Source organism: Meleagris gallopavo, chromosome 10 (genome assembly GCF_000146605.3).
Source record: "Meleagris gallopavo isolate NT-WF06-2002-E0010 breed Aviagen turkey brand Nicholas breeding stock chromosome 10, Turkey_5.1, whole genome shotgun sequence".
Taxonomy (NCBI): domain Eukaryota; kingdom Metazoa; phylum Chordata; class Aves; order Galliformes; family Phasianidae; genus Meleagris; species Meleagris gallopavo.
In genome coordinates, this window is record NC_015020.2 from 8752198 (window position 1) to 8777116 (window position 24919).

Consider the following 24919-nt stretch of genomic DNA (forward strand, 5'->3'; position numbering starts at 1 on the left):
CATCTCATCATACAGTTCACCAAATGTCTGCAAGCCCCTGGTAGGGAGGAAATATGGCCTTAATTTCAGGCAAGGAGCTCAGAGATCTTGTATTGTGAGGATTTCAATATGTCACCTATTACAGACGTTCTCAGTGTTCTACACGTACCAAAATACACACTATCCTTTTTTTTCCCTCCATGATTAACAGGAATGACTCAATGTATATTCTTTATAGTCTGACACATATTTTCTCTTGTCCAACAAGAGACTAAGCACTTCCTATACTTTTTTGTCCACAAAGAAAAAATGTGGCTCTTAATGTGATAAACCAAGTAACAGCTGATAAAAAAATAATAATACAGCATTAAAAACAAGGAAAAAAACCAAACTAAGCTTCACGCTGAGCGAAAGATATAAGATGGAACACAGAGAAACAAACATGATATTAATATTTCTAATGTACAAGGACTAATGCCTTCTATTTTATTATGGCGGCTCACGACATTAGGGATGGATGTTTGTAGTGTGGCAGTAGAGGCTGAACCTTCCTGCCAATATTCCACCAGGTTTTGTTGCCACGTGACAGATGGCAGCAGAGGGACTGTCTGACAAAATGGAGTCTGACATGGAAGCACATATGATGCAAAGCTGTGTCACTGAAAAAAAGGCACCCATTGACATTCATCAATGCTTTCTGAATGTTGATAGAGACCAAACAAAGTGGATGTAAGCGCAGTTAGAGTACTGTGACAGTGGATCATCTCCTCTGGTGTAGATTGTTATGTGTGCGGCATGCAGACTCTTGTTAACTACTGGTGAAAACGCACAGCTTCTGGCGGTGACTATGTTGAAAAATCATTTTGTAGCTGAGAATTTGCTCTATCAGACAGTGCTATTGTGTTCTTTGTATCCATTGTAGTTTCCATGGAAATAAATAGGAGGCGTTACTCTCAGAGTGACCTGCATATTTTACTGATAAACACCTTACAGAACATACTCTCTCGTTTGACTTAGCTTAGCAGAACAAACGAATAGAGCCCAAATGCAATATTAAGATGTTTGGATCATTTTCTGAAGCACTACTTATTAAATATAAAACTGGGAAGGTTTAGGAAATATTACAGATAAACCAGATAAAACAGCTTTGAATAGGTGAGTCATCATAAGATATAACTTATCTGACTTTATTATTCGTTAGTACGACAGAAATAGGAATAATTTAAAAACTTTGAGCAGGAATGGTTTTACTATAATTATTTTAATGCAAAGAATCAAAATATGTAATAAAACAATCAGAAATAGAAAATCGAAATAGAAAAAAGACACTTAATGAATGCAGACAAGATCTGTTAAATACAGCATGGATTGTCAAGAAAGCAAATTGCTAAAAGATGGCCCACTGGTCTTTCGGTGGCTATACACCAGGGTATTACCTGCAGTTGTACTGCACCATGCTAAATAGAAGTATTTTATCTATTCCTTTCATTAGCAGTGGTCAATTAAATTTCCTTTGTAAATTCAAGTTATTTCCAGGCTCTGAGAGTTCTTTGAATTATTCCCATCATTACTGAAATCAATCACACCACTGCAAATAACTACAAGGAAGGTTAACTACTTTGCCTTAATTGATACTGTTAATTGGCTACCTCACTGATTTAAATTTTAGAGTTTGTCTTCACTGAGGCAATTAAAATAGTTTACTTCTGTAAGACTGGAAATTCACTACCTGGTCTGGAAAATTCTGACTGACGTGACATTCACTTACATTAAAGCTCTAACCCTGGAACTGACTTTTGGAGGGCAAAACCCTCTTTTACTTGAAATTTGCATCAGAATTAGATGCTGCCATCTTTTACCTCTATTAACATAAAGACAAGATTTTTCAGAAAGGAAGAGTCTTTAAAAACACTGAGAATTTTCTGAAAACCAAACCAAACCCTCGTTTATTCTCAAATGGGTTAACTCTGTCAATTGAATAAATTCCCACAAGATAACTCCATGATTTGCCAACGTAGGAAGTAATTTTTCAAAGAGCATAGTCTGCAAGTTTAATAATAAAAAAAGTTGTGTCTTTGAAAAACAGGAACTGAATGAAATTACTGAAAACCAGCAAACAGCACAGACATAGCAGTTACACATATTTGGCCCCTTGGGGCACCTTCGGGTAGTATTACAGAAGCAAATTAATGAAAGCAAGAATATCGTATATGAAGAGTGTAACGTAGCACACATCAACAAACCTTTAAAAAAAAACAACTAGAAAATTTCTAGCTCCGGATGGTCAGACTCTGAAAAGATTTTTGCTATCAAATTAGATGTTTAGGCTTCATACAAGAAAAATATTCAAGATTAATCCAAATTAGATCAGATCCCTATACGGAAAAGAAAATGTAAAAGGAGAAAAAAAGGCAAATATCTGTCTGTAAATAACAACATTCTCCAGAGTTTACAGCTCTGCAAGCTGGCCACTGAGACAACAAGCAACACATGTTTTTGAATAAGTGACTTTCCTCTAGGAGCTGCAATAAAAACTACTGCAAGGGAGGGGTATGTCCAGACTCTTTTGCAAAGAAAGAAAAAGAAAAAAAGAAACTCTTAATAAATTGCAAAAGGAGAACCATAAATCTTTTTCAGTGCTCCACTAGGTAAAGTGACATAGTACGTGCACCTGCAAAAGCTGTCAAAGTCATTTAAGAAGTCCTTCCATTACTGACGTACCCTGCTGTTTGCAGTTATTTAAGCTTTTAATTTGTCTTTTCTGCATTTTGAAGTGTGTAACCTTTTTTATACCATTTTATGAAAAAAGGACAGACTTCTGTTTCCTTCCTGATCAGCATTCTAATAACAACCAGACCATTTAAATTTATTACTGCAAGAAATGATATTGTAACACTCCTTTCTTGCTGCACCAGAACTTTATAAAGTCTTAATAGACTGCTGTCATGTTTTTTCTACCAACTGAAGAAACAAATTTCTTAAGAACTACTCAACTATTTCTCTTATTTCAACTAGTTCTGCTAACGTAATAAGTGTATTATTTAATACATCTACCTTATATATAAATATTAGCTAAGATTCAGCCTTAGAGTTTTATATTTTTCCATCTTCAAGCACCCTGCACCACAAAAACCCATCTCTCACCTTTCTAAGAATATAGCAGAGTTCAACACATACCATGCTGTTTATCACACAACAAGCTTGCACTCACCACAAACCACTGTTGGACTATCTCCCAAGCCTGCATGCAAAATACAGCAAAGGATCAACCACAGTCAGTGCGAGATTATGTTCAGACAACCCAGCTCCATGGAGAGCGATGGTTTTTACTAGTTATGTTTGGAAGTTGCATTCATTCATTCTGGTGGCAGCATACGACTGCAGCTGATAAGCTCCAGACTATGGACAGTGGAATGTTGTTGCCATACATTCCGTTTTTCACTGGCTGCAAGCAATTGCCTTTAATCCCAAATATATTCTTTCAATAATAAAGGGGATGCATTTGGCTAAAGATTCAAACCTTTGGTTTCTGCCTGACTTCTGACTTCAAAATCTCTTTCCACAAGTGGTTTGTTACCTATACAACTGCAGCAAATGCTGATCACTGAAACCAGAAAAAGGTGATGACAGGATAAATGTGGATAGAATCAAACAAGTGAGAAGGGGTCCTTACACGGTTCTATTCTGCTTGCTGGTAGCCTCACAAAACGTACCACTTTGGCATAAAAAAGCAGACAAAATACAGGAATGCTAAAGGATTTAAATTTAAGATGGTTAAATTTTTGATTGGGCATGAAAGTCAATCTTTGAAATGCCAGTTTTTTATTTAATACCAGACCTTTCAGAAACACAAATTTCTGGAACGAGGGCTTATTGATCAGCAGCGAGGCAGGAAGTTTAAGCAGGCTGCTGCCATTAATTGTCCTCGACGTAAGAAACAAATAATCTTTTGAGTAATGGCAGCACATATATAACTTCACATTTACTGCCTGCTCAATATATCAGCACGTGTAGAATTTCAAGTAAAGAAAAATATCTACTACACGTCAAATACATGAAGTACTGTTTGCTTTTTCTTAATAATTTTAAGATAATTCATTCAGTATGAGAAAGTAAAATAAACAGAAATCCACTATTACTTCTGCTTCAGTTTTCTATTTCACCTATCCTCTATGACACAATAACAGAAGCAATTAGAGTTTCACCTCCAGTAGGGAAGCAAAAGACCAGACCCTGACCAACTTCCCAGTTAACCACAACCCACTTCTTTCCAGTTAAAGACTGAGAACTGAGGCAATGGGTAATGAAATCAAAGGAAGCGTACTTAACCTTGCACTCTACAAGAGCCAGGACTGGTAGGGAAAAGGGGAAGAACAGAGATAAAACATAAGTACAGTTACTAAACTTTCTCTCCCTAGTTGCCTTTCCTTTTTCAAGGGTATGGTACAAATAACCGCCGACAAGCTGAAAGTAGTGCTTGGAATACCAATTAGCTACACCAGCACCAGACCAAGATGGATGCGAAATAAAATTCCAGGTGAATTTCTAGAAGTGGTCTCTTCAAAAATTCCTTGCATGCTTTTACCCATATAAAGTAAGATAACATAGTGATGCCACGTTATGTGATATCATAGAAGTTGCCCTGAACATAAACTAAATGGATACCATCTAAGATGCCAAATTTCCTCTTATTAGTAGAGGTAGTAGTATTACATGGGACTAAAGGGTAGTTTTACAGACTATTAATGCAATACAGAAACAGCTTCATCTTTCCTGCTTTAACATATCGAGATGCACAGATAATGCATCTGAAAGATCATGAAGTGGCTGGAAAACACACAACTGTATGCCATGAGACAACAGTGTCCTTGATTCTGAGATCCTGATAATTGAAATGGCACAGAAAAAAAGAGATCAACAAAGTAGGTCCCCAATGAGAAAAAGAAATCCTTTCTCTGGCAATAAAGAGTCCGCCACAGCAGGAAAGTCCCCGAAGTATGTTTAAAGACAAAGGCAACCTGAACATGAATATCAGTGCTGAGGCAGGATTCGTCACAGCAATGACATCTCTTGAGAGAGATGGTCATGGAAAGCACATTCTTATTATTTCTGTTCCAAATTAGGACCTTGACAAATTAACAAACTCTAAGCTTTCTACATTCATACTACTGAACACAGATATTATTTGAGGATTTTACAATACTGCTTTGCATTTTTACAGATAAATACACTTCTGCTCACTTTTCTCAGACACAATTGTTTGTCTTCCAAATAAGAAGTCTCCTTTTCTTTGATGAATCGGAGTGGTTTCTTTTGGGAAGCCCATGACATCTACCACCCTTATGCACCAACTGTGGCCCCAAGCTGCCCACAGCTGGTATTGCCCTGCACAGCCAGCTCACTCTCATTCCTCTCTGTGGCACAGAGGCCATTCTTAGTGGAACTGGTCACTTGCAGCTGACACACTTTGGTATCTGGGTGCACAGAGCGCAGCAAAGGAAGGTGGCCTGCCTGAACTTCTGTTGGCAGCAAGGAAAAGCATTAGCCTTTTAAAATTGGACATCTGAGATTGCCAGTGCTATTTGCAACAACTAAAGGCAGCAGCTATTTTATCAACAAGAATTCTTTCTGGTTTGGTGGGGGTTCTTTTGTGAGCGATTTTATGAATGAGATTTACCTGGCAGAATTTTCAGTTACAAAAACTAACAAAAAAAATTCCACTTATTTTGTTCCTTGATTGTTAGTAACAATATTCAATTATTTGACCAAAGGGAAGCAGCAGGATGGAGCACAGAGCAGTAAAAAGATGAGGGGAGCACACAACAGAAAGGAAAAATTATTCCATATCCCTATGTAGGAAGGCAGGAAAGAGAGCGTGCTTCTGAGGAAGCATGAAAGCCCATAGACCAGAATGTAACACAGAGTGTAGCTTCAGTGATTCAGAAGAGTTGCAAACATGGTTCACGTTGGTTGGAATATGTTATCTACTTAATATCATTCTTATGCAGGTAAAACAAAGATTACTGGCTAAGCCAATCTTTTAGTTAAAAAAAATGACATATTCTTTCTTGCATCAGCAGAACTATCACATGGCAAAATCCCTCCTGGAATTAATCATGGCAGATCACACACAACTTTTCTCAGAGGACAAATTATCAAAAGCACAAACATGTTAAGAGAATAATAGAAGTGACTGGAGGTAAAATGCATTAAGCAGGTGTGACTCTCAACACAAAAGTCATGTTTTTAGATCTCAAAATTTAATAGGAAGCCTATTACAAAAAATATTACAAAAAAAATTACGTAAAACCTGAGCAGCACTGAACTCTGTCCATCAAACCTCCGGACAACTGTAGAGCCAATAGATACCAGTCACATTTAAGTACACAGTCACAAAGAAAAGCGATTGTGCCCTAAAACAGAAAGATTGACTCCAAATACATTTCTGCCCAAGGCTCCCAACCAGAAGAACAAGGCAGTTAGAGGAGTCCACCCGCCTGGCACCAGTAAGGCTATTCTGTTTGACACAAAGGGTCTTTACAAGGCACCTAGGAACATGGATGGCACTCTGAGTTGGGTACCTGCACTAATTCCAGCTGCCCTCACACCTAAATTACACAACAAGCAGCAGGAAAGCGGAATTACTGGGATGTAATCTCAATCCTAGGTGGGCTGAATTGCCCTTTGGCCATGCCTCTCTTACTCCACTTACTGTGGAAAAAGCACAAGATACCACTGCAAGTAACTTTGACATTTCAGTGAAGTGTCTAAAATTATCTGGGTTGAATCCTGACTCTCACATTCAGGGACACTGAGATCACTGCAGGAGAGGCTTTTTCTGATTCTTCTACTTCTCCCTCCTTCAGCCCCCAGGGCAAACTTTCAATTGAACTTCTTGATTCATTTTTTTCCCCCACTCAGTTACAGGATTAGAGAGAGAAAGAAAAGGTTAGGGAACAGTCAGTGACAGAGCTGAAGCTGTAGATACAAGGTTGTGCTCTCCGAACTTTCAGGCCAGGAAGCAAAAGCAGTCTGGAAGGAAAATAGGTGGACTGACCCCTGGGCCTCCTGCTTTGGACAGGGTAGGTCAGAACGCTGCCTGTGATTGCTCCTCAGGAGCACAGAAGAAACAGTAATTTAAGCAGAAGATAGCACTGTCACATTAAGATGTCCATAAGCTCTCCTGTTTGTGAAAGAGCGTTTTTCGTTTAGATTCTTTCATTTGTTTGCAGAAGGCCCTTGAAAAAGCCGCTCTTGTGTTTGCTGACAAAGTAAATTCTAGTAGTCAGATCTAATAGCCAGGAAAAGCATCTGCAAACTTTTTACTGCCTAAATTTCTCTCTTAGATAGATCAAAGTTAGATGCACTGGTGATATTGCCCTGAAAAATTAAGTGTTCCATTAAACGTCCCACCAGGCAACAAAAAATTCCAGAGCAATTTCCTGACCATTAAACTATCTTTCCTTTTCTAAAAAAAAAAAGAAAGAAAAAAAGAAAAAAAAGAAAAAAAATATCATGGTAATTGGTGGAGAGATTTCTTGAATGTTCATTGAAAAACCCAAAGAAGGACAGGCAAGGATTACTTCATTTCATGAGTTAGCAATGGACAGAATCCTGCCAGAGAGGTGCAACAGCCTGAAACCCATGGAGAGAAGAGAGTGGGCACAGAAGAGAACAGGACTCTCACTAATAAAAACACCAAAAACATTTTACAAAGGTGTGTGTGTGTGTATATATATATATATATATATATATATATATTATTTTATTTTTTTATCTATTTAAATGTGTTCCCTGATTAAATGAAAATCAGCCACCATCGCAGCAGAGGCAGTGACTGCTATCAGCTGGTGAGGTGAAGCTCCAAGCAACGTGGGGACAGCAGCTCTGCTTGGTGCTGTGCATTCCTGATGAAAAAAGGAATGCAAAATACATGGAAACACCTAAATCTTAAGGTTACATTAAACCCTGCTAATATTCTAGTTAATAATAATAATAATAATGCAAGGAAATGGTGCTTGATTTCTAAATGATCAGCTGCCACAAAAAGCAAGGCTTTTACATGGCAAAGGATACACCCTTGGAGCCACGAGAGGGCACTCTTGTAATCCACAATTTGAATTTTTGCTGCCTAGGTTTTCATTTTTAATTAAAAGGAAATCTGTTTCACAGAATAAAAAGATCTTATTTGACACACCAAGACAAAAGATTGTTGACCAAGTTAAGAAAGCTCATGATATTTACAGCACTTTTAAATTATGCCATTTTAGCTGAAGAAATGGAATTTACTAACCAACCAAAGCTTATTCCAAAGCCTATTTCTCAGAAACAAAACATAATTTCCTTTAAAAAATGCGTGTTACTGATTATAAAATCTGTCTATTTGTAATATTTTAGTCAATGAGAGGTAAAGATACCTCCAGCTATAAAACCAGTATTTTCCATGCACATAAGGCATGGATCCAATCTCAAGCACATTAACAGAGTACAAATAAAGACAAAGTTCTGTAGTCAGAGCTACTATCGTTCTGAAATTATTATTGAGTTATCTGTGAGGCTTTTTTCCCTCTTTTTTTCTTTTTCTTTCAAGTTCATTCTCAGCGTTCAGTCTCCTAATATAGAATACCTACATTCAGAACCACATTATCACAAGCATTCTCTCTTCTCTTTTATGCTCTTGGGAAAAAAAAACAACTCCTCAGAACAGCCCACTCTCACCATCTTTTTTCAGGTTAGGTGGGTAATCACTTACTGTAGGCCCTCGGTAGCTAACGATGATGTCATTTATTTTCCTGGTCATTGTAGGGGTATTGATAAATGTAGCACTCCTGAAGGTGAGGTTATTCTGAACACATCTTCCTCCCTGACTCTCGCTGTCTCTGTTGCACCAAAGCCAAGTACCTACTCCAATCTGAATTACGTACTTTCTAGCTAATACACTTCAATAAAGCTGTAAAAGCTACATTTGTGATATGCTAAAAAAAAAAAAGTTACTTCTACTCAGGAATACTAAAAAAGAAGTTCAGACTTACATGGCTTTTATTACCTCACGCAAAAGTTTTTTTTTTTTTTAAACTTTTTCAGACACTGCATTTAAATCTTGCAAAGTCATGGGAAGTCGTTCTCTCGGCTTCTCAATATATGAGCATTCAAAGTAGTGCTGACACTCATGGATTCCTGGTAAATCCACACTTCGAACCCAAATGCCCAGGTTTCCATTACGTCTGCAAGCCAGTGCGTGCCTAACAGCCCAGGTATTACATACCTTTCCTTAGAGACAAGGGGGCATTGCTAACTTACTCATTATACCATGAACCCCTTCTTCTTACTCGGTTTTCTGCAAACCTGCAAGGATATTTTATTAGCCACTAAATACGTTAGTACTATTTACATCCTCAAATGTTCTGTTTTTAATAAGCTACCCTATCACCTGATAAAACAGTAAAATTACAAAGATTTCATTCATGAAATCAAATAGATCTTCTGGGCTCATAATAGGCATGTTGTCTTTTCAATTATTTACTTATTTTTCAGCAATTCTGCAGCGCTCTCATTGCATACAGGCCCTTGTCTACTCAGAAATCAGCTTTACCTGCACATATGTAATGGAACAGAATTAAAGTAAATTATGCAAAAACTGAATCAGCGCCGTAATACCCCCTCATCAATAGGTAAAGGAACTCAGCAATGTCATCGGCAAGATGCTGCAAGCAGAGTTGAAGAGATCTCATGCTTGCATTAATTTTTATTTTAAAAATTTATAGCCAGTAATTTCTTAGATATCCTTTTATATCTAATTAAAGTAGGAGATAAAACAGAGACTTATTCAATCAAGGCATGAAACAGTTAACAGCGGTGCACATGCCAAGGTTTTAATAAGGCTTAACAATAAAAAGCTTCAACCCTCCACTTTCCCTAGATTTTGTTGTGGTTTTCCCTTGCTTAGGGCAATCCATCTGTTAATGTTGACTTGCAATACAGTTAATCTCATACACGTAGAAAAGTGTAGAACAGCTAACCTAAGCAAGAGTAAGCTCAAATGAATATTACAGAGATAGAACAATTCATCCTAGGCAAAGATTAATTGTGTGTATGTGCGCACGCGTGCACGAAGGCACACACGAGCATGCTCCTGTTATTTCATTATTTTTTTTTTAGGAAAGACTTTCAAAATGCCAATTAGAGGAGGGAAGCTGATCACGAGCATTTGCAATAACACATTTAATTATTTATCCTCCGATTAGATTTTGACAGTTTTTTTACATGCTACAATTTGCTTTGATTTGTTATTATTTTTCTGATAGCCTATTGCTGATCTGGCAAAAAAAAAATAATATTATAAGAGCATCGTGAGAGCAGTGCTATAGCTTAGTAAATATTCATTGTTAAAATGGCTCTGTGCTGTGACCAGTGCTGGTATTCTCCCCGGGCCAAACTGGCCTTGTTTTCAATAAAACCGGAGAAGTATCCTTTCCCTGGAGCCCTGTTAGGCTGAGGCTGCAGTTGGAACTGTCATCTTCACACAAAAGCAAAGGGGCTGGGTTTTACAAACGCAAAGCTTAATTGGGAGATCTTCATGGATGTACTCTTGACATTTATTAAAGCCTCATCAACAAAACAGGAAATAACCATACTAATTAGCAGACCCACATACAAACTACTATTTATTGGGGTAAAAGCATATTCAGAACCGCAGTCCCCAAAACCCTGTTGTGAACCAACATTTAAAATGGTCTGTCACAAGGAAGGAAACTTTTGCATCATACCCAACGATCCAAATGAACTATATTGTACAGTATCTCAGGTAAGCATTAGATGGCTTTCATATGCATTCTTTCCAAGCAGCAGAGAATAATGGCTCACATCTGACTGGTCAAAAATATAACAACAAATTCTTTACACTTCAGTTATTAAATGTTGTAATATGGAAGAGAGTGCAAGAAAGTGCAGGGGTGCCTCTTCTTTGGAACAAGAAGATTGCTTGCTATTTGTTTAGGTTTAGGGTGGATATTCAAACAGATTCATGCCGCAGCTTAATCAATACCTCGTCCCTATATTAATTATCTATCAACATACATGAGCTGCCACATTAGCAGTAGCATTATATTGCTGCTGACACTCATGGGTAACATTTTTAGAAATCTAGGTGGAAAGATTCATCTCCAGCGTTGTGAGAGTGCTATAGATATAATATTAAGCAATAATAGTAGCAATGAGACTCATTTGTTGTATGCTATAGATTCAGTACCAGCTCTGAAACACTGGCTCTCTTGTGCATTTGTCAGTGCATATATTTATATTTATTTGGATGTAAAGATTAAAATAAACACCTAATCATAAAGACATTGCATTTATTTTTACTTAAAAACTTACCAAAGAACAAAAATAAAACCAAGAGTAGCAAATAGTGCTGTTTTAAAAAAAAAAAGTACTTGCCTTTACTTGCTTTTGGAGAGGAAGAAAAGGAACGGTGTAAAGAAGAGGTAAAGGCAATAGTGCAAGATCTGAGTACTTGTGAGCAAGCACCGCTCGCTCTTTCCCTAATCCTGGGCTCAGGTGGCGTTGGGGACAAGAGTCGGAGAGAAGACCAGGGACATTCTGGTTGCAGCAGGGCAAGAATGCGAGGCCGTTAGTCACCACGCTTTACCAGTAGTACACAAACCCCTTCTGTACCTACGTATGCATGCACGTATTTACATACGTGTCTAACTGTAAATGCACAGAAACGTATGGAATGATACGCCTTCGGTCCTGCTCTCAAAACCAGAACATGTCTGATATGAATAACAACAATAACACTGAGGGATTTAGCAGTGTGCAGCTGTATGAACAATCACACACACACAGGTTTAATTGTTCTGTCAGAACAAGCCCTCAAAAGAAATGCTAAATTGCACGGAGATAAAGTAATCTCTTGCCTCCTGCATTTAGCAATAGGCAGGACTACCACACTAGCAAATTACTGCACATTTCTTTAATAAAAACAGCCGATAAGAATTCGATGGCTGCAAGAGTGCATTTTGTGACATATGTACAGATACATACAATTGTAGATTCACCCACATTAATCTGCCTATATTGCTTTATGCTGCACAAAAAGCTTTTTATTACCTCACATTATCAAATTATTTTGGTGCAAGGGAAACAAGTTGCTGTATATTAAAAGGAGTTATCCATTAGCAGTAAATATTTTAAGAACCCATTCTTGTTTTTAATACTACAGTACTAGAGCCATACGTTTAGCACAGAATATCTTCTGTTCAGACACTGAGTGAAGAGAATGTGCTGTAGGCAAGTTTCTGAAAGAAGGGAGGCACCCCAGCTGCCTGTACATAAAAATACGGCGAGGGCACACAGTTTGACACTTTATCACTAGCTTTAAAGGGATCATGAAAGCATGCACAAACTAAAAACTGCCTAAATAATTCAATGCAGAAAATCATTGTATTATTTATAACCCCACTAAAAATCATGACTTAATGCTAACGTACAATTTCAGCATTATTTAGCAATTATCTGCATCAATTCTATGTTGAACTTCACTGACTTTGTATTCACTATGGATAAAACAAAGCTAATTTGAAACTATATTGATTACAAGGGCAATTCAGTTTTTATCATTGCACTCAAGAGCAAAAAGAAAATACTATTACAATTAGCTGGATTGAATTTCAATACATGGTATCTCAGAAAGATATAAGTGTTAAAAACCCACGTGTAAAAATTCACTGCGTTCATTAAAAGCATGCAATAACAATGTAATACAAAATCTATATCCAAACATTAAAGTATATACATACGCACATTCCTTGCAAGTAAAAAAGTATTATGAAACCTCTTTTCTTGATAACTCTGAAATAAAATTGTCAAAATGAACCCAGAGCCATTAAAACCCTTGCCAAAGTTGGGACGCTACACCTGTTACTGCAATTTGGGACCAGAGCAGACTGGAGAACAAAAGGATGAGATTGACATCCTATTAACTACTTGGCTCATTAATAAAATAACAAACTATAACTTTCTGAACAGGGCTAAAAGTCATGCGACTGCCAGATCAATTTATTACAAATACAATATTGATGTATTCCATTACCAGAAACTAAAATAGATGGCTTAACACAGGTCTGTGAATAGAGCAGAGCATATTTGCTATGAGAAACCTTTATCAGAAACAGATTTAAGACAAATTAAATCTCAGATCTATACTGATAAATCTCCCGGGTTTTCCCCTCTCAGCAGAGATGAAGTACGAATAGCATTTTTTTTCCTTCTGAGCAGTATGCTATGACAGAAGTATTGCTTTAAACACCGTGATTTAATCATGCTATTCAAACACAGACAGTGAAATAATCTTATATTCACTGATGCATTACTCTAACTGGAAAAAATTTCCTCGCATGCATGTGAAGTAGGACAGACATTTCAGGGCTCTTACCTGTGCAAGTCTTCGCTTTTCTGAGTTCTCTCTTTTCTCACTATGCACTGTGTAGACCGGAGCACTCTGCACTGCAACTGCACCACAAGTTCGATAATCTTCCTCACTCTCCTATGCAACGAAACAGATTCAAATTCCTTCATTTATAATCATTATCTGCACATGTATCCTCCATATTATGCATGCAGAAAGCATTCAAAATTATCTTGCCACAATCTATTACTGTCATGAAAATACCATCTGTAGTAAGAAAATCAAATTTGGCTTCACAAATAGCTAAATTATCAACATTGTCATTTAAAAGATGGATTGTTCAAGTCTCTAGGAAATATTTTTGAAAGTTTTCTTAAAATAGAATAAAATATATTTTAAAAATGGTTCTCTCTCTCCACAGAAAAATCTCAAGCGGAAACAAAATCTTCCGTAGGAAAAGCAGCTGCAAAAAGCCCAAAACATCTTTTCTGATATTCCTGCAACATTACTTTTGTAAAATGAAACTGTACATTCATTTTTAAACATTGCAATTGTTCACATATCCTATGAAATCCAGAGAACTGCACCTTCTGAAATACACTGCACTGCAAGGCTCTCCCATCGCAAATTCTCAGCTTGAAGCAAAGGCTACAATTGTGATATCAAAGCAATCAACTTTATGAAAACATACATCCTGTTAATGCATCTTTGAAAACCTCTGTTGTTCTATGATAAAATATGCAAACAATAAAGAGATTATTCAGTGGATGCATAGAATGACAGATAGTTGCCAGAGGGCTCGTTATGAAAAATGTATTGTTGAACAAAGGGCTAAGCATATTTCAAAAGTCATTAAAAACACAAATCTCATGTGATTTGTTAAGTATGAGCTTCAAGCATACAGGAAGCAAGGTAAGAGAGTAGAAGTGTACTACGTACCTTATGTTTCAACTTATTCCTCACTTCCTTTATTCCTTGCCTTGCGTGGTTTTTTGCCTAGAAAATTAAAAGGCTGCGTGTAACTCTGTAGCCATGCAACACACTTTATGATGCCGCACTTATTGTACCTATTTCCTTTTTTTACACATGGTGCTATAAAGGACAATTACCTGTATCACAAATGTTGTGCGTGCCTCGTCAGGATATCTGATATATTTGTGCTTTGTCAGTATATACAGGGCTTTCAGTACATGCATGCCAGTGCAGTGAAAACATACATGCTCAAAAATTCTCCGGTATTACTAAAGACAGGCTGAAAATGGCCTTTACTCACTCCTTTATTTGAAACGGGCCTTTAAATTTCAAAGGCTATCTTAGCAGTAAGGCACATTGGAAAAATGTTAAGATTTTTCAAGATGACTGCTACAGTGTTCCAGTCTGGCAACTTGCAGGGCAACATCAATCTTAAGAGAAATGAAGTGATTTCATATGCAGATGGAGATTTTGCACAGTGTTGCTGAACAGAATAGTGCTGCTATTTAGGGCAGAATTGTGTATGTATTAAAATAGGCAGCTAAGGATCACTGTTGCATAGAAAACAGAATCAAGAATGTTCTTCAATAGAGAAATGAATTATCAATACAGAATACCATGTTCTTATGTGGAAAAAAAAAAAAAAGAGAGGGAGGGAGGAAGAAAGACGGAGAGAGGGGAAAAAAAAGGGAGAGAAGGAAAGGTGAGGGGAACAAAACACAAAGAAAACTAAGCCTAATAGAAAGTGTGTTCTTCTTACATGGATATAGCTCGTATAGGAAAAAAACTAGAAAAGTTTTCAAGGTTCTCTTGAAAATAGAACATTATAAAATACAGTTAGGGGCTGAAATACGCAGAAATCACCTATTTTTCTATGTTTTCCAGTACATGGAAATTTGAAAAAAAATCATTTTTTTGATTCAAGAGGTCGGAGAATTGTTTTCATCTTTAAATCATACATCTACAAGCTCAGTAAGAGCACAGTGGGGTGCCATGTAGCAGATGCTAACCTGAGAGCCACTTTAAACTTTCCAGCTCACATTCACAGCTTTTGGATGCATTTAGGAGCACTTTGTTCTAACTCTGAGGGATGGCACCAATCACATTATTTACTCAAGGACAGTTATCTAGCAACTAAGACATGCATATGCCATTTCTCTGGTGGTAGGCTCCACAAAGTGCAAGTGTGTGAGAAAACACATGACAATACTGCAGGCACACAGATCCTCAAAAAAATTTACCAGCTCCTTGGAATGAACAGAAGATCGATTTGAAAAATCTTGATTATCAAGGACAATTAACAAAATTGAATGCTGGGATAAGATCGTGTAATCAGTCTAAGCTAATGCAAACCACATAAGAATAATTTCCAGATAACCTGTTAATGAACCATTCCTTAAATTATGAATGAGTTCAAGATATGAAGTAGATTTAATTTATTTACCTGTTTCTCTCTTCACGACTGCTATTTTTTTTCAATCAATGCAAATTAAAAATTCTTTTTGAAAACTTTACTTAAAGTACACTGGCTTAGACTGATCATCTGATTTATTCAGCACTACTTATTATGCAGTCGACTAATGAAACATTTGGAAAAGCAAAAAAGAAGCCAAAAGTCTTTTCTCGTTTATTTAAAACCTAACTCCTAAATACTTCCTATTTCAATTTAAACTATTGCTTTGCTTTGTCCTGTGGGATTTTTCCACACTGGCTATACCTTAACTATTTATATGCTTTGTTAGTTAGACAGGATTTTAAAATAAGATATTTTTAAGCTCAAAGCAATAAACACATCTAAGTGCGAGTATTCTGACAATTTTTAGAACAGCAGATGATACAAAAGACTTGCTGCACGCATTACTGATGCTTTACATGTCTTTATGATAGTGCAGCACATACTGCCAAAGAGAAATCACATCTGTGTAGACAGGACTCCATTTGTCCTGAACAACATTCTCAAGTGAAAAGACTTTCTACCACAGGTTAAGACTATATACTATATAACTACATACTGTGGGTCCTTATTTACAATTAAATGTAACATTTACAAGATGTTTTAGACTCACCTTAACTTTGCAATACATGAGCTACGTCACCAAACCACAGTGCAAATGAGAAGTTCTATTTTCAGAGTCCATATTTTGATGACATTCTCATCGTGATACAAAGACTTTATAGCTGTGCATCAATTTGTTAAATGACATTCAAGTAAGTACTATGATTGAGACAACAGCACAGTGATTCTTTGAAAATGTCTGATTTTATGTACAACCTAGCTGGGAGATACCAAATCAATTCTAAAACCCAGTGCTCACTGAGAAAATGAATGAAGCTAAAAGTATTTGGCAGGCTGAAGTGCTTCTCTGCAATATATGTAGAAAATGTTTAAGTATTCAGGAAGAATCAGAGATAATAGGTAGAGAAGGCATTTTTACATATAATTTATTTGAAATAGATAACTTACAATTTTGTATGCTGTTTTCACAGCCGGAGTGGCTTTGGTCATTGCTGTGTTGATCAGTGCACCGCCTTTCTGCAATGAACAAAACGGGATATGTTAATAACATTTATAACCTAAGTTAAAAGTTAAGACAACAGGACAATTTGAGTGTGCTGAAAAGAATTAGCAGCCTAAAGAGGTAAGAAGAGCACAGCTGTGTTTCTTCCACAGCCTACTGTCTGCAGACACACAAGGGTTACAGTACGTCATTATCAGAGCTGACGCTTTTATCAATGCATTCTAACAGGATGATGTATTGTCATTCTTTATTCACTGCTACCATATCAAAATCAATTCAGAGTTACAGCAATTTATCTTGTGTTCCTACCCTAAATTATGGAACTTCAAAATACTTCAACTTGAAATAAATAACTATCATGTTTAATCACCTAAGAATTCTATTAATCTAAAATAATATATTTTACTAATCCTGCAGAATAACAAGGTTGTATCAAGTATCTTCTATTAGTCAAATTGCACAAACCCATATTAACTACATGCTGTTTACTAGAAGTGATAAGCTTCATATCAGTGTACTGAGTCTCACCCCACAGTAAACATGTTATATTTGTATGTTTTCTTTCCAAATAAACAAACTTTTTTTTATTATATACATATAAGGAAGAGGGCAAAGTTTTGAAGAAAGAAAGCTGTCAAGGATACAGTTTTTTCTTTTTTTCTTTTTTTTCTTTTTTTTTCAAAAATCAATTACTTAACCAACAAAATATTTATACCTTCACAGTATACATCCATTGCTGGTAAGATCTTGAATTTCCTGAAATAAAAATATAAAAAAAGAAAAAAAAAAATCAAACATATATTCAACATCTTAAATGTTTCAGCCCTCTTCAAAGTCTGCATTAAAAATTCTCTTAGAGGATTATTCATTAATTTTGTTCTTTCCAGAGAGACAGAGAACTTAAAGATAAGAATATGTACACAGTAAGGAAAAAAAAAAAATCTTACTTAATGTTTTCTGTTTTCTTTGTGAATTCCTATCTTTTCACAATGTTTTTTTAAATTCCAATTGAAGTGCAAAGAGAAATTAAAACTACAGAAACATAACATACTGTTAAAAATTCTGAAAAGAAACACCAAATTAAAGGAAAGAATATCTAAATGAATTGTGTTCAAGAATAATGATCCCACTGGGTAACCTTTCAAGTAAGACAATGACATGAAATGCAGATGGTTCCATCCCCAGGAAAAAGCACTCGAAAAAAGTCTGAAGATTATGTCATCATCATGTACTTATGCATAAGAGAAATCACTGCAACATGCTAACTGTATCTACTTTCTTTTTTTCTATAGAGGAAAAGGAATAACTATAAGGCAAGTGATAGCTATTGGTTTATTTAGGGCTACCCCACGCCACCAAGCGCAGGGTTAAATTCTATCAACCTCTTGTTGAAGAAATGAATACTATTTCCAAAACGTGCTTCCAATGAACCTGAGGGGACCAAGGCCTGTCCCCTCTCTGTGTAAGTTTTAGAGATGAATCACTTGAATACTCTGGTACCATGAGTTATTGCTAACCGCAACCAAGACATTTGTGTTGACATGATGAAATTTTGGAGACTGGCAGTTTCTCAAGGAGCGTATTGATACATCTGTGATGATACAGACTTCTAAAATGACATCACAAAACTTTAGCTTTGCAATAAATTAATAACCTAAAGCCATGGTAGCCTATTGCATGAGCTAAACCAAATCACACTCACTTCCTAGAATGTGACTGAGAACTAACTGGATAAGAGGTATTCCCAAGTTTCTTTGCCAAGTGAGGTGGAGAAACTGAGCTGCGTGCAATTGTACCAGGCAGTACAACTTTCACCCATGACACTAAAATCCACATAAGCCATTTTGTGACAGACAGACTCTCAGGAAGGATAGCATGAGTGAAAACAAAGCAGGCTTGGAAATGAGAGAAATCAATGATTATTATGGTCTAAACTCCATTGAGAATGTCAAAGAGAAACCAAAAGCAAATACTACTAAGTTTTTACTTCTTCTGTTTGGCTCCCTGGAACTACCAGCGAAGGTAGTGTGAAAAAGCATGCAATATGAGAATATGTAAGCGTAAAAAAGATGGCTATCGAATGTCTTTTCACATTTAGGGCAATAAAACTTGATCAGCTTTCTGAAACTAATTATTTATAAAAATATTTTCCAATTTCCAGTATAATTTTCTTTATTGATTTAGTTATGGTGGCATATGTGGAAAAATACAAACTGAAAAAAAAAAAAACTTTCCATTTGAATGTGCAATTTTTAAATTATACTTTCTCTACTCTAAAATGCACTCAACTCTCCTTCTAACAGCTTATAGCTCTCTAAAGTTCTATGAATTTCCTGTAAACTGGGTTGTCATCTGTGGGCTTTCTTTGTTGGTGTTAGTGTTGGTTGGTTGATTTGTTTTTCTAGTTGGTTTTTTTTTGCTTGTTTGTATGTTTAAAACTTTGGACCACTTGATAAGATGCATGGGATTCAACTCTGAAAAGATCATAGTTCTACGCCATTAGCGTCAAAAATGTCACCTTCAATTGTATACATATTGTTAGCCCTGCACTTCATAATGATAATGAGACAGCAGTTATGTAAATACTGAATATATGCCCTAAGCAATTTGTCCACAACCTGGCAACGTACAGCTCAAGAGACTTGAAAAGTCACCACACAGTGCAATCCAAGTGAGAAGGGCTCCTTAGGCCGAATACTCCTGCCCAGATGAGACGTGGCTCACAAGCTGCCAGTACATGGCCAAAAATCAAACTTTCTCTCTGCTCTAATACAGTTTTATTGAGGACTCTTGACACTTAACTGCAGTGAGAAAATAGACTAAATACTGACATTAGCTATCTGACTAACAGATGCTCAATGGCTAAAATTTGTATAGAGAGTAGCATAAGCATAAGCTACTCTGTATTGACAGAAAGGAAGCAAATCTCTGTTTAACTTAATCACACTTTGATCATGAAAAAAAAAAACAAACAATGTGCTAGACCATAGCACAAGACTCAGAGGGAGGGAGAAGGCAGTGAAAACCTTTTAAAGGACACGTACTCTGAGTGTGATGAGGGCATTTTGCAGAAGGTGAGGATGGCTCTGAACTAATACACCATCTCAAGTTCTCTGCCCTGGGAACATGCCTCTGTAAGAGTGGTCCTGCAAAGAAAGCCCATCCGTTGCTGCCATCTGCAACTCGATGGATGTGGTAGAGCCTCCATTTATCAAGGAACCTTCTACCTTGCTTTCATCAGGTAATGCTCGTGCGCTGTCATGCATGCTGTGATCCAACATTTTGAAAGCAGATATAGTGCCTCAACAAGAAATACAGCAGATAGGGTATATAATGGGAATATATGTCTAACAGGAAACCATGCAATAATCCTGCAATAATCACAAATTGATTCAGCACACAGTCTTCCATATTGGTTAACTTTGTAAGCTGACGAATGTGAAAAGTGTTAAAATAACTGTCAGAGAATACAACCGTTGAAAACATCACCAGGAATAATACTTTTTCAATGAAGCAGGCAAGTATTTCTATATTCCTTTTCAGATGATATACAATTATTCAATATCAAGATTCAATTTCTTTTTCTTCAGTAGTACATTTGCTAGAGAGAATTAACATATCTAAACAGAAACCACTGCTTTCTGCATTGCAGAAATAATTAGATGTGAAAAAGTTGGGTAAGTTTTTGAAAACCTAACTATCCAGAACACAATCAGCAGCACAAATACAAACATTGTTTTTAAAAAGTTAGCACAGAATTTAACAGGTAGTATAAACATGCAGATAAAATGCAACTGACATAGTGACGCATTTGATCACATTTTAAAATCTAAGTATTGTTTTACTGGATTAAAACAAAATATCTTCATTTGTTCTATTGACACAAGTGGATACATTATTCATCCCAGCAGTCAATTGTTGAAGGCTAAAACCTTTCAAGACTGAATGGAAATGTTAAAACAGTACAAACATTAATGACTTCTAAAATGTATAAGGACGTCATCATATTAAACAGCTCTCAGAGAAAAAGCATCAAGTATCACACTCAAATTAATTCTGTACCTCCACAGAATCCTCCCGCTGTGATTTCTTCTTCAAAGACATCAGAGAATCCCCTTCCTGCATTTAATTTTGATAGTCGACCATCAATAAACTAAAACAAAAAAATAAAAATAAAAAAATCACACTTGGTTGGTCCTTATATTTCTTTACAATGCTATAATGGTATGTATGTATGTCATGATGGAATTTATCTTCAAGATAACATATGGCCTACAGATAATATATAATTTTATATGGACTTTTCAACCAAGAACAGCAAAAATGTCAAAATACTGTAAAAAATATCACTGTTACTTCCTTTGAATTTCTGCTACTTTTATGTATATTGAGTAAATTACATGTACAATGCAGAATTCACAAAAACAATTTGTAAAATCTTATAGCCAGTGAACTTACACCAGTTTGTTCAGAGGTATTTTGAATTGCTTTCAAGATCTTCTTGCTTTCCTAATGGCATTAAAATATTTTAGCATATGTTTATGATAACTCTGTATTTATCATTATCAATTAAAGACAGACAAGAATTCCTTGATTTATGTTGGAAGTCCTAAGGTTACCCCTTATCGTAAACAGAAAATGATAAACAAACCTCCCTTTCTGCTTTACACGTCAGTGGGTCCAAGGTGGAACTTGAAGTACACAGAACAAACATCTGGACACATTTCACCACGTGAACTTCAAAGAAATGATAAGCTACAGTGTCTAATCAAGCTACATTAAAAATCCAATGGATATGTTTTACAGGAAGTAACCTTATGAGGACAGTAAGTGTGGGGACATCATAGAAAACAGCCTGTACCGAAAGAGAAGAGAATGACTGTGGCTTGTTTGCAGAAATGGTGGCATTAGCAGCACGGATTTGATCAGCAGTGTGAAAACTAACTTGAAGGATGTTTCACTTAAGTGCAAAAATGAAGTGGGGCACGATGCCAAGGCAGACTCTCCATCTGACTGAGCACAGTTCAGACTGACACCATGGGATTTTTAAGTTCTAACACAAGTAACACCTATTCAGTTGCAACTACAGGTACATATTGCAATAATCATCCCTATGTTGCATGAGTATGTGAATTTGAATCTATCTGTATGGATATATAAAGAAATGATTCAAACAGGTCAGAAAGAGTCAAAAGAAGATAACTAATGATTAAACCTCTCAGAAGAAATGAATGCATTCTTTTCAGGAATTAACAAGCTTCAAAGAATATTTTTAAAGGTTCAAAATTCCTTTCAGGAACAGCCCCTCCTTATTTATTTTGAAAAGGCTAACTCAAAACTGAGAGATAAAGGGAGAAAGCACTTTCCTAATTACACACAGTTCACCTCCTAACAAGAAATATGAGTTATTCACTGTTACTAAACAGTACATAGGAATTGACCAAAATTAATTGTTTGGTTATGTCATATATTACTACAGATTATCCAAACAATGTCAGTGACAATCTAATGTTTGTCAATATCTTCATGAAACAAATTACATTCTAAGAATAGAAAAATTCCAGCAGCAATAATGAGACAAGCACAAAGATAAGCAGTCCTTTTTCTCTCCTGTCTCAACTCCTTGTTTTTCATTTTACTCCAAGTTGGCGTTTTTCCAAACAGGTTGGGTTCATGGTCATACCTCTTTGGGATCACTGGATTATTTCACAGCAAGAAGAGAGATAAGAACATCTTTAGCTACTGCTGAGAAAAAGAAAAGAACAAAAAACAAAAAACAGCCATACTTTGAACTGTAAGGCATTATCTCTTTGGGGAAAGTTATGAGTTCATTCCATACCATAGACTAGCAAAAGATTTATGGGCATACTCAACATTTGGTAAAATTCTATCAACAGCAGGCTGAGACACTGGCTGAATTTTAGTTTTTAGAAGATTAGTTCAATTGAGTATTTAATGAAAATACTGAAAAATAGATCTGTCCAAACAAACAAACACATTAAAAAAACCAACACCTGAAATTATTTAAAGGAAGTGTTAATATTACTAACTGTATTGGCAATCATTACTTTTGAGTCATTTTCCTGACTACCACTTTTAATGAAAAATACTAACTCTGGTGCTACTCTCAGATTTTATCGGACTAAAGAGAACTATCAGACTCCTTAAATGTTTTTGAATTGTAAAAGTAAAAGATAGACCGTATGAAACTCTGAAGGTTTTGAGGCACAACTGCAAAGGAGGGAAGGCAGACGATGTTGTTTGTCAGTCAAACCCATACATATAAACAAATGTAGGGAGCAGTAAAAATTCCAAGTGAATCATCAGTTACTAAGAAGAAGAACTTAGTGGAGCAAAGAATTTCCAAACAATAGCAGCTCAAAGTATATCATTCATACAATTATATTGTTTAATGAAGTATTCTAACATTTCATGCTAATTCTATGAATGAATTAATAGTTACCCTGGACACTCAAAAGAACTATTTGACACATGCTACTATTAATTCCTTACACTTGAAGACAGAAATACAGTGGAAGCAAGTAACAGTACAATTCCTCGAAAAACAAAGGGAGCTAGAAATGATCCTAAGGTGATTTCCTGGTGATTTGATGAACTTCCAAGAAGAATAGAGGTGGAGGGGAAAGAGAAGATTTTAAAAAAAAGTATCTCCACCAAAAGCAAACAAAAACAACAACAACAAAAAAATACAGCAACAAATGACATGAGTTAAGCTTAACTGTCATGCAAAAAACACTCAAGCATATTTTATATACCCATTTTCTGCTTCTAAAAAATTATTTACTGCTTAACAATTAGTCATTTTCAGGAACATAATAGAATATAGTTTATTCTGTTGAAATGAACCTTTAAAACAGCTCATTTTCAGTGGGAAAAGCTATAAAAGATGCAGCTGGGCTGAGGGTTAGCTGAAGTGGGAGTAACAATCACAAGAAAGTAAGAGAATGAAAAAAATGTTTGCTATTAAACCACACACATCATCAAAATTGTTACTATTTCCTAATCCTTTGTAATATATTCATTTCCTTTAGTGTGAATAAAATTGAAAACTAGCTATAAACAAACTATCAACTGATTATTTTTACTTGAGCATATTAAAGCATAATGAGTAATTTTAGAGCCACATTGACAAGCCCATAATTTCAGTGAAGTTATACCTTTTCCCTACAACTGAAGACCTCACTTAGTAACTTGACAACAGTTTGGAAACTTCATTTGTAAGTATCTTTTTTCCTAAAAAAGTTTCAATCTTAAGATATGCAAAAAGCAAACAGCTTGCTCTATTATTTCTTTCCACTTCAATCACTTGTACCAGGTACACCAACAGGTTGCAGGTCTCTTCATTATTTTTTTATTTACATTTTGTAAACCATATAATATAGCTGTAAAATTGAAGGAGCCCAATTCTACAATCAGTATTTCCTTAACAATTAAGAAAAACATGTTTTCAGAGAACTTCTACAAACTATCATCCCTACATAAATCTTTACTACATTAACTACTGATTAGCACCAAGCATTTTTTGAAAATCAGAAAATCCTATATATAATGAATTTCTCTTCTCTATTATGGTAATCTACCTTCAAAGGAGTCCATTAGATTACTTCAGCATGAACCCTCATGCCTCAGTCATTCCAGATACTTGCAGGAAAATAACTACTTTGAGCCTCAGGTTCTCCTTAATCAGCTACAATATTCTTCCTACAATATTCTTCTGCCCCTATGGCTTGGGTTGGCAACATTCTCTGTATGCCTTCTTCAAAAACCCTAGAAATGAAAGCTGTAATTACAGTATGAATCCAGTTTTTAAATTAAATGCTACTGAAGTCCAATTTAAGCAAGCACTTTGCCGTTTAGATCTTTGGTCACGAGCCAAGGAAGCTGAAAATGAAGTTCCACCATCAAGCTGGGAGATCCATGATTTTTGCCGCCTAGATGAGTTGCTGACTGGCTCTGAACAGGTGCTGCCCCAGTTCTGCAACCTGGAGTTATTTTCCTTTTTTTTTCCTCCCGCTCTTTT

The 24919-nt window shown here is 36.0% G+C and overlaps 2 protein-coding genes across 2 annotated transcripts in view; one reads left to right on the plus strand and one right to left on the minus strand.

The window, feature by feature from the left end:
- The window catches only part of LOC104909314 (DENN domain-containing protein 1B-like), a 32450-nt gene extending 10498 nt beyond the window's left edge, over window positions 1-21952 (minus strand). Inside the window, exons 1-5 of the mRNA XM_031554784.1 lie at window positions 20941-21952; window positions 17594-17634; window positions 16824-16892; window positions 14327-14383; window positions 13415-13525 (exon numbers count right to left, since the gene is read on the minus strand). Of these exons, the coding sequence (XP_031410644.1) occupies window positions 13415-13525; window positions 14327-14383; window positions 16824-16892; window positions 17594-17608 (252 nt within the window). The 5' untranslated portion in view covers window positions 17609-17634; window positions 20941-21952. The remainder of the gene's footprint in view (window positions 1-13414; window positions 13526-14326; window positions 14384-16823; window positions 16893-17593; window positions 17635-20940) is intronic.
- Window positions 1-24919, plus strand: part of LOC100542177 (crumbs cell polarity complex component 1) — a 111062-nt gene that overhangs the window by 54862 nt on the left and 31281 nt on the right. The gene's annotated exons all lie outside the window — the stretch shown is intronic.